Below are 17500 nucleotides of genomic sequence, written 5' to 3' on the forward strand. Positions count from 1 at the left end.
CACAGCATTCCACGTCCAGCACCTTGATCCTCTGCCAAATTTCATTCCAGGCCACCAAGCTTAAAACCTTCCCCTGGAGCAAGCTGGATGCGAAGCTGAAGGAAGAAGGAAGTTTGAATGCCTCGGCTGCTACCATAGGATACCCGTGCAATGTTGAAAGGTTCTGGAAGTACAGGGATACGTGGAGGAAGGAATTCGCCTTCTCTGATACCATTCGTCAGAAGAATCGCCAGAGGATGAAGAAGGTACTGGAGCAGTGGCGCAGCAGGCAGGGCAACGTGACGAAAGAAGACGGGAAAGAAGCCAATCCCGTGGTGGTCGGAGTCCACGTTCGACGGACGGATTACATCAAGTACCTCGCGATGAAGACCGGGGGCGGAACTCCCCCAGGTCTCAGGTACTACAGCAACGCTTTCGAATATTACAGGAAGAAGTAAGTTTGCCTCGTGTTCTTTGATGCAGTTATGTGAGTTCCATCAAAGATTAAAAGAAACATGGCATGTTTTGGAGAGCTATGTACACAAAGATTTCGCGATTCCATCTAAATTTGACAGTTTCGGATAACTCTTAAAACTCGGCAGTTCTTGTTCGATTAGCAATTTACAGTAAAAGAATCTAGGAACTATACGCGCAAATATGTTATATCTAATTTTGTTCTCATATCATCTTATATCGGTCACTTAATGGTTTTATCTTATCTTTATCAACAATACATATCATATCATTGCGATACCCTTCACCATAAACTCTACTTTCATACAGAACCCCCGCCCCCTTAATCCCCAAAGCTGATCCTCTCCCCCTCCCCTCCCACCACAGCATGCCAGCGCTGACACCCCTGCATGTTCAAAGCTGATCACCCCCCCCCCCTCCCCGCAGGTTCGGTCTCGTGGCCTTCGTCGTATCCAGCGACGACCGCGCTTGGTGTCGCGTGCACTTGGAGAGGGCACATCGTGATGTTGTCGTGTCACCCATGGGTACCTTCGAGGAGGATCTGGGACTCCTAGCAAGTACCGCCCATGTTGTGACGTCCGTGGGCACCTTTGGGTTGTGGGCGGGACTTCTAGCCCAAGGAAGCTTGACCTATCCATCCAAAGTTGGAAAAAAAGTCGAATACTTACTGACGACAAGCCTCAACCATATACACACTCCCGATATCATTCCCATATCGCCGGGCTAGATATAAAGCAGTGGATCCAGAGGGTTGCCAACACTATGCCCTCTACGGCATGTTTCTTATAAATGATCTCTTGTGTTTTATTAGCCTCATCTTTTCATTTTCTTTACATTTCAGATTATACTAATCGTCAGATTCACTTCTTATACTAGGTTTATCAATGTATAAGGGTGTTCCTATTAATTCTTTTGATATCAATGTTCTTATTTTACGGGCATCTCAGATCTCGCGCTTGCGGATATCTTTCAAAATGTTATATTTCGTCATTGCACTCTTTCCTTGATGAAATTGTTTCTTTAATAACTTTTTTTACTCAAAATTGAATTTCGTGACATCGTCAAAGGGCTACATAAACCTCTTCTGCGAAGGCAATAAACAAGGTCCTAAGGTACCTATAGGCCATCAATATTGTCATATTAATGGGTTCTATTTAACAGACTTGGCGGCCCACCAATGTCTTACCGCGCTGACCCTCGTGTTGACAACTCGGGCTGATATCGCTGCATTCCACCTCAGCGTCTAATGGGCAAATCACAGCGTGTTCAGTGAGAGATCGATCGGACATAAAAAGGTTAAATTCCTTTCGGCAGGCTATTCAACCGCTCGGCCGGTTTTCCTTCGCGTCTTCTTTACTCTATGTTATTGTCGCCATTACTTCATTCTGCCATGCCATTATCACCTACTGCAACATAATCCTTGTCCAATTATACACTCCCAAAGCTCTCACAAAAATGATCAGGATGGCCGAGCCACTGACGAGGAACTATGCACGGCAGCAACTCGGATGCCGCTTATCATTCCTCCTGCAGCCCAGAGCCCTCCCCGCACGCGTATTGCTCGTGCCAAAGAGGATTGCAGATGGCACCGGGTATCCCCACTCTGCGCCCTTCTCTGCCCCTCCATCCTCCCCTCAAGCCCATTAAACTCTGCACTCTACATGGTGGGTCAGGTCTCGGCCCTTTTCTCGTCCCGAATTTTTTTTTCACTCGTATCCTTTCCTATCTTTATCATCCTTTTACATCCGTATTTTAGAGGCTTTGGTCAATAAACAGAACACCCTCTGGATTCATGTCGAACGAAACCTGATCCCAGTTCGCACCGGACCACATTTAAGTTATTCGCCTGGGATTGCATTTGCTGTAGGTTTTCTGTTCTTTTCGTGTTATTTATTTTACTATTGCTGTTTTAAGGTTATCGAAAGTCTCACCAAGACTTTGGTTAATTCCGATCGATTTGATAACTTTTTGTGTTTATACAATATCACATTTTTTTGTTTAGTTTTTTTGTGCTTTTAGTATTTTTTTTCGTTTCATATATTTTTACGCTTCGATAATGGACTTGTCTAAAAGTTCTGGCAGATGCATACTCTATAATATACATAAACTCTTTGGTTTACTGATAAAGAACGTCAAATCACCAGCGTGTGGAGGGAGATCAATGCTCCGCCTCGCAATGCCTTCGATCTGTAAGCTCACCAGTTCTCGAGAATGGCCTTCCGAATATTTCTTCTAGATATAAACTGGAGTTCTTGGATTTTTTTTTTTTGTTTTGTTTTTACATAAATGCAAAAGTTGAAGTCAATCCTATATGTAACGAATTCTGAAACCCGAATGTGAATGTGTTTGAAAATAATTATAGTGATGGTGATTATAAGAACTTGTAATAATAATTGTGATGATGATGATAATAATAATAATAAAAACAACAACACTATTACTAATAATAACAAAAATAAGAATAAGAATAACAGCAACAAAAAGCACATATGCACTGCGGTGATATAAAACATATACATTTATACTACAAACTTGAACAATTATAAAGAAACTCGCCCTCACCACGTACTGGAATATTGTGCGAGTGGGACTGACGATAATGTGCTTGCGAGGAAGGTTTACAAAGTTGGTATAGCAGCTCGTGTAAGTGGCAAACCGAATTGTATTGATATTTTAGAATGCAAATAGTCACCGCAATGATAGTTACAATTAACCCTGTACAAAATATAAAGTGTATATTTTTTAAATAAAAAGTTCACGTGACATAATGACAATCATTGCAATAAAGACCACCCATATCATTTGAAAAATGTTTTGATATTCACTTACTACCTTATATTTTTCGAAAAGATTGAACGGAAAATGTGTTTTCTGGATAAGATTATCTCCCTTCCATTACAGATTGTAAAGATTACAGGAATACCACATGAATTTACAAAATATCAGTCATGAGACAGGTCGGTGCGTCTCACGAATCAGCATTACGTACAGTCACGTGCCTTGGATCCTGACATCAGTAATCAAGTCTCTAACCCATAATAACGTGCCTCGAAGCCTGCGCCACATCTCTAGGTCGACGTTGCAGGGGCATGAATCATAGCATCGAAGGAATGGTGGGGAAAAAAACGAGAGAATGTTATTTTCTGTTTAGCATTTCATTCATTGTCATCTTATAACTCTCGACGTACTGCACACTTTCTCTTTCGACGATTATTATTCTTGGTAAAACTTTTTTTTCAAACCTTTCCGTCTGTTTCACAATCCTCTCTCCTTTCTCTCTCACTTTACACAACAGCCTCAAAACAGGCTTATTATTTTCTTGCGAGAATTTCCATCCACATTTTCATAGTACAGCCATTATAGTCGTGGTAAGCTACATCTGATTTATTGAAACGAAATGGGCTACTGTGGTTTTGTTAATGGTTAAAACAAGACCATGTGTTAGACATCAAAGGTTATATAGCACTTTGGTACTGTGGCGGAAAGGGAAAATGAGTTATGATTTGAACAAAATGGGTTAGAAAAGGGTAAAGTGGAGGAGCAAATAGAGTAGGGCGGGGACTAATAAAAGGGGGAAGAGGGCTAACGGCGAAGGGCGATTAGATCAATGGATAGTATCAATGGAAAGTATCTATGTCCCTGAGGAAGGGAGAGGAACAGTGTACGAGGAACACTGCAAAAGTCATTATGAAGCGATCAGTGGGAAATAAGGGAAGAAATGTGTATCGGAGAAGTAGGTGGAGAAGAATCCGGGGAATGAGACACGGGGAGAGGGGAAAGAGGTATCAAGAAGAGCGTCAGGAGGGGGGAGGGTCCGGAGAAGGACACTGTTGCGGCAGAAGGAAGTCACGTGAGCATCCAGGTGGAAGCGGCAAGGACAATGGGGAAAGAGGAGGGGATGATGTACATGGAGAAGGACAGGTTGGTGTGTGTTAGGAGAGAGTCCGAGGACGACGGGTAGGGGGAACTTGAGGAGGAGAAGGATGGATATCGGCAATTGCCTGAAATGTAGAGGGAATGAGAGAAGAGAGAGAGCATTCTTTTTTGGGTCATTAGAAAGTTTTGGATGTCCTCAAGAGTTTCTGGAAGGGAGTTGGGTGGAGAGACCTAAGAAACGAAGGTTTTCTTATGAGGTTGAGTAGAGGAAACATGTCCGAGGAGCAGAGAAAGAGGTGGGTGTAGGAGGATGTGGTAGATGGGGTGGAACGTTCAGTTTGCCTGGTGCGACAGGTAAAGTGAGAAAATGGGGGACTGCAGATTGGCGTATCTGGATTTAGGCTGGTAAGAGATACTGGGGAAGATGTTGAGATATTCTGGGGAAAAGGGAGCAAAGGGCAGTGTTAGAAAAGGAGGCGAGAGAAAAACCTCGCCTCCCGGCTCCTAAGCCCCTCAAGACAACAACGAGCAATAGATTGTGTGTGTGGGGGGGGGGGGGGGGATATGAGCAGGAGGATGGATATTGGTAGGGAGGATTTGTGGAATTTGAGGGTTGATGAGGGGTTTCGGTGTAAGTTTGGGACTCGAGTAGATAGTTTTTGAATATCTTCAAGATTTTCTGTAAAGGAGTTGGTTGGGGAGTTTTGTGAGACAAAGTTTTTTTTTTGAGGGGGAGAAGAGGAGACTGGTATCTGAAGGTAGGTGGAGGTTAGGGTGTGGTAGGAGAAAAAGGGGTGGAACGTTTAGTGTGTCTGATGCGGGTAGTGCGGGGAGGGAGAGAGGAAGGTGTTGGGGCAGTAGTAGAGATTGGAGTGTCTGGATTTAGGATAGCAAAATAATTTGAATGGGGAAGGTAGGAGATCGAAATGGGGAAGATGTAGGAGGCATAGGTATAGGGGAGGGTGTAGGGTGCCCCTCCCCCTCCCTCTTGGGAGGGAGGGCCAGAGCGAGCGACATTACTGGAGTAGGGAGTAAGAGAAAAACCTCGTCGACGTGCTTCCTGTCTGGCTTCACGTAGAGCGTCTGAAGTCTGAATCTGAGTTGCCACCTCAGACTCAAATGTGCAGGTGGGGCAGCCCCTATAAAATATATAATGGGAGCACAGTTGGTACGTGTAACTGTGCAGAGCAGTCTGATCGAGTATAACCAAGTTGGGCACATAGAGGGCATCTGGCCATGGAACGGCAATATTGGCAGGATGTCCTAAAGGCCAACAATTTTGGCACTGATGGGGAGGAAGTTGATATAGTCGGACAGGGAGGGATTCTCCACCAATAAAAAAAAAAAAAAAAAAAAAAAAAAAAAAAAAAAAAAAAAAAAAACCATTAAAGGGAAGGTCATATCTACGGAAAGTAATTTTAGCAATGTTAAAGGGGTTCCTATGATGACCTCCGGGGGGAATGGAGTAGCACTGTACTGATATCGCATCCTAGTCCGTGAGGAAGACGAATAAGTCTTCTCCACAATCTTACCCATCTTTGTTATAGATAGGGCAGTTTGCTGGGGAGACAGTTCCAGTGCAAATATTGAGGGTTGGGTGAGGTTCTGCAGGAATGGGGTTACCAGAGAGATCTGTTACAGGTGATAATGCTACAGCTTGGTTTTCAGATGTTACTGTGACGAGACGGGAACGGTCGGGTCGGCTACGGAAAGAGACTTTGCCTACTTGTTTTTGGAGACATTGCTAGAAGAGAAGTGTCGTCAGAGTAGGGAGCTGTGGGAGGGATCACGAAAAATTGGTCCCATTTGGCTGGGCTAAACAGAGTAAGATATATTTTAAGATATTTGTAGAGATGGGGGTTGTAGAAGAACGGGGGCGTGTGGAAGTAATGTTGAGGGAGGTAGTGTGGACAATAAGGCTATAAAGTAGTAATAAGGGAGGATGGGATAGTTGATGAAGAAGGTTGTGGGGGTAGAGGCGATGAAGTTGAGCGTGTTGGGAGAGAAGAAATGTCTCCTGGAGATGGAGTGTTGAATTGGGTGGATGCTGCACTAGTAGGCCTTGAGGAGGGGGTAGTCGTTGCAGAATTCGGAGCCGTGGACAGAGGAGAGCCTGGGGTCGGGGAATCGGGCGAGTTTGAATTGGTGGGGCTATTCGATGAAGGGGCAAGCCTCATTGCCCCTAATGAGGGTATAACATCTTCATTATTGGCCATGGTTAACTTGGAGTATGTTGAGGAGAGGAACAGTCCACCCCTCAGGGTCCCCTTGAGGGGTAAGGGCTAGGCAACTAAAACAAGGGTATACCGTGCCCATGGCTCCCTCAGGCCGTTCAGGACCGGCACAAAGTCAGCCTTTCATCCTTTCAGCACGGCTCTCACACCTCAGGAAGTGGATAGAAGAAGGGATTGGAGAAGGGGCGGAAACTTAAAATCAGGAGGGGAAAAAGATCATGCAAAATTAGTCGAGTCGAAGACTGAGTCTCGAGTCAGGGAGAGTTCCCCAGCATTGGGTCCCAGTCTTGGCCTCCTGAGCCCCCCCCCCCCCCCCCTCCCCATGAAAACAACGGACAAGGCATTGGGGGGATAGCCCTTTGGAAGTAAAAATGAAACTGACTTTTTCTAAGAGTATTTAATGGCTGGTAATGGTAAGGAACTCTTCGTTGTTATAAATACAAGGAATTTTGGTTTTACCTTTGGTAATTATGACAAGATCGAGTAAATTATACAAATCATTAAGTATCTAGCTATATTTGCTATCTCTCTCATGTGTTACTTCGGTGCATTTTCTTTGAAAATGGTTCTTTAATAACAAAACGAAGAGAAGAAATCAATATCTAATATTTGTAGGCAAATGTAGGTAAAGATGCATTGGACTAAACAATATCAAAAACACGCGTGGCTTTAAATAATATCTATTTATTAATTGAAAATTTTCTGCCATATCAACATCTATGGTCCTTAGCGGCATGTTCAAAATATAGTGATAGCATGAGACTTGGAGGCAAAGCCCCCAGGTAAGGAAATGAAACATGACATCAAAGGTTATATGGCGCTATGGTAAAACAGAGTAGCAAAAAGGGGTTAGGAATGAGTTAATGATTTGGGTAAAGTTACAGGCTGAACTTTACTAGAGGGTTGAATGGTAGCGAAAAAGGGTTAAAAGGGAGCTGATGGGGTAGATTACAAGGTAAAGCTTGGTAGAAGAGGAAGGAGTAAGGGGAGTAAGGATCGTTATGATAAAGTATTGTGGCGAAAACGAGTTTAACAATCTGGATAAGTGGACATAAGGGGATAAAGGAAAGGAAAGGAAAGGAGAAGAAAAGACTTTGCAAATTTAGTTGAGGCAAGGACTGAGGACCAAGGCAGGGGCGATCCCTCACCCCAAGGCCCCCCACAACAAGCAAGGGATTGCGGGGGCTTCAAATCATAACCTCTGTTAAACAGTATTTAGCACAAGATAGACTTTCAAGTGTTCATCAACAGAAATTGCAATATACCACAAATTGCAATACACCACAGAAAGCACTGGTATCCCATTTAATAAATTCAGACCTGTGATGTACCATAATACAATCACGGAGATTTTTGCACTCTTTACTTGATATCTTATAGGGAAGCTTTTCACTCTGGTCACAGAATTTCAAATTAATACCTACTGTGATGTAATAATGCTTATAGCTGAGACACACTCTTTTAATGAATTTTCCAATTATTACACGATCTTTCTTCTTTTTAAATTCCTATGTGCAGCAACTTTTGTCAAATATGACCATCCCATTTGCAAAAAGTATTCCAGGATGCTCTGACACCATTTCAGCCCACTACAGCCTCAATAACATTAAAAGTTCATTGAAGAAATTCTCAAACTATCAGTTATATTTCAGTGCAAAAAAAAAAGTTAAACCTGAAAGATTCATCAACAATTAAATGGAGCAAAAGTCTGGCAGATATCACCAGTTCTTCCAAGAGGTGTGTGAATAAAAATCATACTGGACTAGGCATTGTATTACAAAAATAAAACAAACTTCAGCACCTATTCATTTCAAAGAGAGCATACACACATTTTAATGAGAATTACAAACCAGTAAAGTCCCACACTGATCAACAAATACTTTTTTTTCATGAGTATATAGCTTACCATGTTACAAAACCATGTAAAGATAATATAAAAATAATCAAGGACAAATGTAATTATTCGTGCTAATAACTATAAATATTAAAAAATGGACTGATAAACTAATAAAAAATAGTAAAAACAATTTTCTTACATTTTTCATATTATTATATTATCCTTATATGAATCATATCATTTTACACTATAACTGTCAATGTCATTTTAATTATCATTATCACTGTTACTGTAACTTAACTTGACCTACATCATTCCAGACAAATTGTAAAATATAAGGATAATAATTGTAATAGTCATATTCAACTATAATTGCATGAAAAGGGAATGAGTAGCAGTGATAATGACACTCTTTACACCAGTTACTAGATATTCATTAACAACAATAACAATAATGATCCTGATGATAACACCAAAAATAAAAGTAATAATAATAAAAATAGCAATAATCACAATAATAACAATGGCAACAAGAATACTGAACAAAATACAAATAATAATAATTATAATACCATTGCCATTGCTGTTAGCATCATAATAATGAAAACTTGACAATGCTGTTGTATTGTAATTAGTAGATTAGTATTATTATTACTATTATTATCATTACCAATACATCTTTAGTTACCATTATTACCATTATCATATACCAGTGAACACTGCTATAATTACTGGGATCATCAACACTACTCCAAATTCTATTATCACCATAAATATTTGATTCATATGATTATTATTATCATTATCATCATTGTCATTTCTGTCGTTATAAACTGAATCAAAAGTCTTCCCACCATCAATACTATTGTTACTGTCATTAGCATCACCATAAACATCATCATCTAAATAATATTCATTTCCTTCTCAAACATTTTCACCTTATGTGCCCACAAAACCCAACAAAAACCAACATAGATGCTCTATGATTTTTCGCCTGACAAGCCTTCTCATTTGTTTCCAAAACTGCTATATTTTCCCCGTCAAAGTAGTTGTTCGCTACAGATGATAATTACTTGATTGAAGACCACACCCCATTTTAGTTACACAGAAGACTGGGCATAACATGTGACATTACAAAACCATGCAGTGGATGGAGGATGCTTATCAAATATTGGCTGCCTAAAAGATTTCGATATATATGGGGGGAAAAGTGGTAATAAAAATGTGGTAGAACTTTCCCACAGGTTTGTCATTTTCAAAATTCAGTACAAACGGGCCAATGGAAATAGTCACGTCAGCACAAATATAAAAAAATCATACCTCCAACACTAAGCACACACAAATTACAAAGTAGAATCTTGAAATTTTAGATATATATTAATCTTCACCACACAAGGTACTGCAGCTGCTTGCTAAGATCAGCTGCCAAGGAGCAAGTTTAGATATACACATATAAAATTATAGGTTCTCTTTTATGTCTCGGTCAGTTCATTTTCAAAAGCATTGCTAAAAGTAAAGATTCTGTCTTCAGATAAATACAAATAGCTTTTCCAGTTTATTAATGGGAGCCCTTGAATTCAACTCATCAGCTGTTGCATTAGCAAAATTAACAGAATACAAAACAAAGAAACCACACAAAAAACAACTAACTATACATGGGGCAAGGATGATGTAATCCACCTATAGTCATACTGGGATGGTTTGGCTATAAACTAAGGTAAAGTTATAGTATGTAAGGTAATATATAGTATATTAGGTACAGCAGGTAAGTTACAGCATTGTAAGCTAAGGTAAGGTTCACCCACAATCAAAAGTTCATCATCAGTCCTTGCTAGCCATGTTTCTGAGGATGACTATAGGGGGATACAATGTCAGTTTTCTCTTCATCTCCTACCTTCCATACCCTGGAGGATGAGCACTGCAGGGACAGTCAACAAACTTTTCATTGTTGACAAACAGCAAAGAGAGGAGAGGAGAGGAGAGGAGAGGAGAGGAGAGGAGAGGAGAGGAGAGGAGAGGAGAGGAGAGGAGAGGAGAGGAGAGGAGAGGAGAGGAGAGGAGAGGAGAGGAGAGGAGAGGAGAGGAGAGGAGAGGAGAGGAGAGGAGAGGAGAGGAGAGGAGAGGAGAGGAGAGGAGAGGAGAGGAGAGGAGAGGAGAGGAGAGGAGAGGAGAGGAGAGGAGAGGAGAGGAGAGGAGAGGAGAGGAGAGGAGAGGAGAGGAGAGGAGAGGAGAGGAGAGGAGAGGAGAGGAGAGGAGAGGAGAGGAGAGGAGAGGAGAGGAGAGGAGAGGAGAGGAGAGGAGAGGAGAGGAGAGGAGAGGAGAGGAGAGGAGAGGAGAGGAGAGGAGAGGAGAGGAGAGGAGAGGAGAGGAGAGGAGAGGAGAGGAGAGGAGAGGAGAGGAGAGGAGAGGAGAGAAGAGAAGAGAAGAGAAGAGAAGAGAAGAGAAGAGAAGAGAAGAGAAGAGAAGAGAAGAGAAGCACAGGGAAGGCAGGAAAAAGGGAAGGCAGGAAAAAGGAAAGGGAGGAAAAAGGAAAGGGAGGAAAAAGGAAAGGGAGGAAAAAGGAAAGGGAGGAAAAAGGAAAGGGAGGAAAAAGGAAAGGGAGGAAAAAGGAAAGGGAGGAAAAAGGAAAGGGAGGAAAAAGGAAAGGGAGGAAAAAGGAAAGGGAGGGAAAGGAAGGGAGGGGAAGGGAATAGAAGGGAAAGGATGGGATGGGAAGGGAAGAGTAGGAAGAAAAAGGGAAGTGTGGAGAGGTATGGTATAGTATAGTAAGTAAACTAGGGTCAGATAAAGGAAAGGAAGGTAAGGTAAGGCAAGACAAGGGTAAGATAAGGTAAGTTAAGGAAAAATAAAGTAAGGAAACACAAGGTCTGCTATAATACTAATAGTCAGGTAAGTTAAAGCAAAATTAGATATGAAAAGGTCAATAATTTTTTTTTAAAATCACACTGGCAAAAAACAATGACTAAATACAAAATAGGACATTCATTTGGGGAGGCTGATGCATGCTTTACAGGTATGAGGACTATCCAAAAGGAAACAGTGAAAAGGATTGCATAATTACTTGACCAACATCATAAAAAGTTGGTCATCAAGTCAAATAAATAATCTTTTCATGTACTATTGTAAAAGCTCCATATACGTAGCTATCAGTATCAAAGAACAAGATTTGCTAATACAAATATTTCATACCAGTGTTCATATTAGCACGTAATAATGCTGTTAGCAATATTCATGATGTTCATGTGTAACCTGATGTTAAAACAAGTTTTGCAAATGAAATCATAATGAACATTACATTACGATAAATAATTGCAAAAATTACTGCCTAAACACAAACTTAACTCTTGTAAATTAGTAGTAGAAATAGAGAGTATAATGAAATAAAAATTGAATTTCAAATAAATAAATAAATAAATAAATAAATAAATGAAAACAATATTAATATTAAGATTTAAATTGAAATCAATATTAGTATGGATATGAATATTAACTCAATGCCGCCGGGAAAATGCAGTGCTCATTTTTTTTTTTTTTTTTTTTTTTTTTTTTGTGAAATGTCTCTGTACATAGATGGCTCTGCAAGTGCTTAGCCCCTAAGGAGTCAATTAATATACCTTGTGACCTTACCTGATTTCACCTTTCCTTGAATTGGTAGGAAAAAAAATGTTTTCATTAATTTTATGAATATCAATTATGTTATTCTTATAATAGACATTATAATTACTAGAAAAATATATAAATTTGTAACAGCAAAATAAAATAATGTAAAAATTTTCAAAAAGCAAGGAAAAGGTCTATATAGGCAAGACAGGCAGTACTCGTAATTGGCTCACTGGTGACTTACCACAAGTGTACCCATCTATTTGTAAAAGCAATTAATAAAGTAAACTCACAGTGGGCATGGCATGTACGTACATGCCATGCCCGTTGGATGTGGGTTAATATTAATATTAATATAAATATTAACATTAATATAAATATCAATATCAATATATGAACGTGAATATCAATACAAATATTAATATCAGTTTTAATATTAATATCAATATAAATATTAATATCAGTTTTAATATTAATATTAATATTGATATTAATATCAATATTAATATTAATAATAATATTAATATCAATATTAATATCAATGTCAATATCTATATTAACATCAAAATCAATATTAATATCAATATTGATATCAATATTGATATCAACATCAACATCAACATCATTATTAACATTAACATTAACATTAACATGAGTATCAATATCAATATTAATATCAATATTATTATTATTATTATTATTATTATTATTATTATTATTATTATTATTATTATTATTATTATTGTTATTAATATCAATATCAATATCAATATCAATATCAATATCAATATCAACATTAATATTAATATCAATATCAATATTATTATCATTATTAACCCATTCACCCTGGATTTATGTTCTGTCCCCTATAGTTTTTGGTGAATTTTGTTACATACTGAAGCCATGTGCTCAGCCGGCGAGGAGTCGGCAGAGCTCATTAAAATATTTTAGACAGTGAAATGATACAAAAGACCCTTTCCTAAAGTGAAGGAAAAAGGTAAACAGGTGAGATAGGTAGTTCTGATAACTGGCTATTAGGTGATTAAACACTTGTAGAGCCATCTATGTGTAAATACAATAAATAAATGTGTATTATACTGGGCATGGTATGTATTCTTGTCACATGGGGCGAATGGGTTAACATTAATATCAATATTAATATCATTATTAATATCAACAACAATATCAATATCAATATCAATATCAATATCAATATCAATATTAATATCAATATTAATATTAATAATAATATTAATAATACTATCATTTAAAAAAATATTAATATTAATAATATTATCATTTAAAAAAATATTAATATTAATAATAATAACATTAATAATCATAATTTTAATCATGATATATAATAATATCATAATAATAATATTGATAATGATAATGATATTGATAATGATAATGATGATCATGATAATAATAACAATAATAATAATAATAATAATAATAATAATAATAATAATAATAATAATAATGATAATAACAACAACAACAATAATAATAATGATAGTAGTAGTAGCAGTAGTAGTAGTAGTAGTAGTAGTAGTAGTAGTAGTAGTAGTAGTAGTAGTAGTAGTAGTAATAGTAGTAGTAATAGTAGTAGTAATAGTAGTAGTAATAGTAGTAGTAATAGTAGTAGTAATAGTAGTAGTAATAGTAGTAGTAATAGTAGTAGTAGTAATAGTAGTAGTAATAGTAGTAGTAATAGTAGTAGTAATAGTAGTAGTAATAGTAGTAGTAATAGTAGTAGTAATAGTAGTGGTAATAGTAGTGGTAATAGTAGTAGTGGTAATAGTAGTAATAGTAATAGTAATAGTAATAGTAATAGTAATAGTAATAGTAATAGTAAGAGTAAGAGTAAGAGTAATAGTAATAATAGTAATAGTACTAGCAATGGCAATAGCAACAGTAGTAGTAGCAGTAGTAGTAGTAGCAGTAGTAGTAGTAATAGTAATAGTAATAGTAATAGTAATAGTAATAGTAATAGTAATAGTAATAGTAATAGTAATAGTAATAGTAATAGTAATCATCATCATCATCATCATCATCATCATCATCATCATCATCATCATCATCATCATCATCATCATCATCATCATCATCATCATCATCATCATCATCATCATCATCAATATAATAATAATAATAATAATAATAATAATAATAATAATAATAATAATAATAATAATAATAATAATAATAATAATAATAATAATAATAATAGTACTGTTAACAGTAATAATAATAACAAAAAAACAGTAAAAAAAACAGTAAAAATAACAGTAATAATAAAAGTTATAATAATATCCATGCTTAAAAAAAAGAGAGAAAATTAATAATTACTATTATTAACATAATTTTAATTATAAAAATAATATATTACTATTCATAATAATAATGATAGTCACAATCATGATACTGATGACAGTGGCAGAGGCAGTGACGATGGCAATGTCAACTGAATCAAAATCAAAACTAAAAAGTTGGAAAGAAAATCATAGTAATGGTACGAACTCCAAGAGAGCATAAGGAAGAAATCCTATTCCCTAATAGATGGGAACGCAAATGAGGATTTTAAAACTGGTTCCTTCTTTACACCGAAGACTGATTGTGGTGTCTCGAGAAAAGAATTTGATGCAATGGTCCCGAACCTATTACCAGCTCTGAGCAGTTTTGACAACCTCTTGAAAAGTTAAGAATTCCACTGGCCTACAAATATAATTGCAATAAGATTTTTTAAACACTATTTAGCATCTTGAAGTTGAAATGGCACACCACTCTTTAAAAAAAAAAAAAAAAAAAGCAAAGACAATTCTGATCACTTTCTCCACAATTTTTTCAAACAAATCAATATGACAATGTAATTGCATTCCACTTGAAACTCAGAAAAAGCCCATATTTTCTTTCTCTTTTCTTCAAACAGAAATCTAAAAGTGACACCTCAGATTCCTAAATTATCTCCTACAAAATTGATAAGACTTCCTAACAGGTATTAACTTTGACAACCTGACAGTTTAAGGGTCTTCAGGCATGGCAATGGAAAGGCCGCTTCTTCCAGGGTATGCTAAAGACCTTGACAACCAAAATGAGCTGACCAGAAAAACCACCAGCCAGCTTCAGCATTACCAAAAACGACATAATCGCCAATTGCTTTACATTGTGAAATGCAAGAAGACTCAGTATCAATGCTCTTTGAATATTTGCTTTTAGGCAAAAACTGCAACAGACACTAAAGCAAAACACTGGTTATTCATTTCAAAAGTAAAGATTCTAAAATCTTTTCAAACCCTGTAATAATAACACTAAACATTCCAGAAACAACTATTCTGTTGTGTTTTGAGTGTATTATGCTAAAATAGTACTGAACCTGTATCCATTGCAAACACAACTACTTTGCCAAATAAATTTTTCCTTTAATACTATGAAAACATGCAAAATGGTAAAAAAAATGCACCAATGAAAATGTATATACAAGCAGCATTCTTGGCTAAATACAATGGTACTATATAAACCTCTCAGAACTCTCAGATAATGGCACTGTGCGAAGCAATACAAAAAGCATCTTATTCTTTTACCTATACACTCGGCTTGCAAATTTCTAGTCTATACAGTATACACATATTATATTCTCCTTTAGTTTGATTATGTTTAATGAAAACCAAAACAAACAGAAAATTGAGCACCCTACTCAAGAAACTATATAGCTATACTGACCTTTTAAAAGATTACTGCCATTTGCTCTTATATGATTTCTCAGCAAAATGGTGTGTGAACAATGTATTCCAACTCAATTCACAATCTGTTCCTTGATACAGGCATCTATAATTTCTGACTTATCTTTAAAATCTTTTCCCAAAGTGAAAGAGCAGATAGCAAGTTGTTCACTTCCTCAGTATTAATTATTATAAGGCCATCAAATCCTGTATATATTGTCATTATAATATCATAACCCTGCAATACTACAAATATACAAAAACAACCTAATAAAAAAGAAACATGAAAAGAGACACAAATTTGCCTTATTAAAGAAATCTAAAAACTGCTTTGACTAAAAGCATAAATAACATTCATAATAAATCAGGTGTCATTCACTTTTTCTTACTTTTTAGTTTCATGTACATAATGTCTCTATCACAGTAAAAAATAAGCATATTGGTATGCAATCCCATATTGGCAGAACACATCACAATTCTGACAGTTTCCCAGATAAATTATGGCATTTCACAATATGATATCGGTTCCTGTAAAATGCATTGCAACTTTAAAGAATATAAATCATCAATTCTATTCTTTACAATAATCTGGTATTGCCATTGATGCCAACCCTACTATGAGAAAATTTTAAACCTGAGCAAGAGTATATATTACTTCCTAAAAATACTTGGAAACCTCCTGTTTACAGGCAATCTTTGTATTTCATAAGGAAATAAAGAAATACTGCAGACAGAAATACTGTCCCAAGCTGGCTTAACACTCTTAACATTTCTGGAAAACTGAAGAAATGTTAAAAAGATATTCAACACAATCTGCTAAGCAATGTTATGTGAAACTTAAGGTCTATTATCATTCCAGTCATATGGCCTTCCCTCAAACGTTGACACTCAGAATGAGATTCACAATTAACGATCCAATTCACAGTCCAAAGAAGTAATATACAAGCAACATTTATAGCTCTCCAACAGACATGATTATGATACTTTATCATGCAAACTACAATTGCATCACAAAATAATACTCAAAAGCTGTTTTGTTTGGAGATGTTCCTTCATACATAACCTCCACATAAAGAGATATATTCACAGATTGCAAAAAAGTGTCATGGATGTAATTTCAGTTCCAGAACTTATATTTCCCTGCTACCAGATGTCGGCAAAAGCTGTTTCACATAAATCCTATACCCATGTCAAAGTACCTCATCTTATCTAAATTTTGGAGTAAGTACAAACTCAATTATTTTGTTTTTATGTCACTAAGAATTTAAATGAATCACTGCTAGTGAGTTTACAATTAAATAAAAAAAAATGTTCCTATGAACAATACACATAATGTATCAGTGTTAAAAAATGTTCATTTTAAGCATGACCATGGAAGTCATTAAAACCTGAGTACATGCATCAGTATTTAACAGCACTACTATCTGAAGCTACAAAGTCTTATAATTTTCTTTTCCTCTCCTGATATTTTGAGTAAACCACTTGATTCATATGTGTGGAGTTTACATGGTCTGAAAACAACAGCTTTTGATTGTCTAAATTATATTAACATATCTTCATTATCAAAGACAGGTAAGACTGATTTGAAATTACTCAAAATCATTAGAATTACAGTGCAAGGACCATTCACAGTGAAAACACTGGGCTATGCATCACTGAATCAAATACAAATGTTCTTTGAGCACTCACTCAGAAGTCCCTAGGCAGCATGTTATGAAACCCCCAAACTTTTAATTTTTTTTTTTTTTTTGAAATTTCTTGTTACACATATAATT

The 17500-nt window shown here is 36.7% G+C and overlaps 2 protein-coding genes across 8 annotated transcripts in view; one reads left to right on the plus strand and one right to left on the minus strand.

Moving 5' to 3' along the window:
- Window positions 1-3216, plus strand: part of LOC125047484 — a 20674-nt gene extending 17458 nt beyond the window's left edge. For all 5 annotated transcript variants that reach the window (XM_047645706.1, XM_047645703.1, XM_047645702.1 and 2 more), the window contains 2 exons: window positions 51-433; window positions 880-3216. In XM_047645706.1, coding sequence (XP_047501662.1) covers window positions 51-433; window positions 880-1180 — 684 coding nt within the window. In that variant the 3' untranslated portion in view covers window positions 1181-3216. The remainder of the gene's footprint in view (window positions 1-50; window positions 434-879) is intronic.
- An 11141-nt stretch (window positions 3217-14357) lies between these two features.
- LOC125047487 (secretion-regulating guanine nucleotide exchange factor-like) overlaps window positions 14358-17500 on the minus strand; it is a 28877-nt gene continuing 25734 nt past the window's right edge. For all 3 annotated transcript variants that reach the window (XM_047645711.1, XM_047645709.1, XM_047645710.1), the window contains exon 8: window positions 14358-17500. This exon is cut by the window's right edge and continues 1375 nt beyond it. The gene's annotated coding sequence lies outside the window, so the exon portion shown is untranslated.

Source organism: Penaeus chinensis, chromosome 41 (assembly GCF_019202785.1).
Source record: "Penaeus chinensis breed Huanghai No. 1 chromosome 41, ASM1920278v2, whole genome shotgun sequence".
In the NCBI taxonomy this organism is placed as follows: Eukaryota; Metazoa; Arthropoda; class Malacostraca; order Decapoda; family Penaeidae; genus Penaeus; species Penaeus chinensis.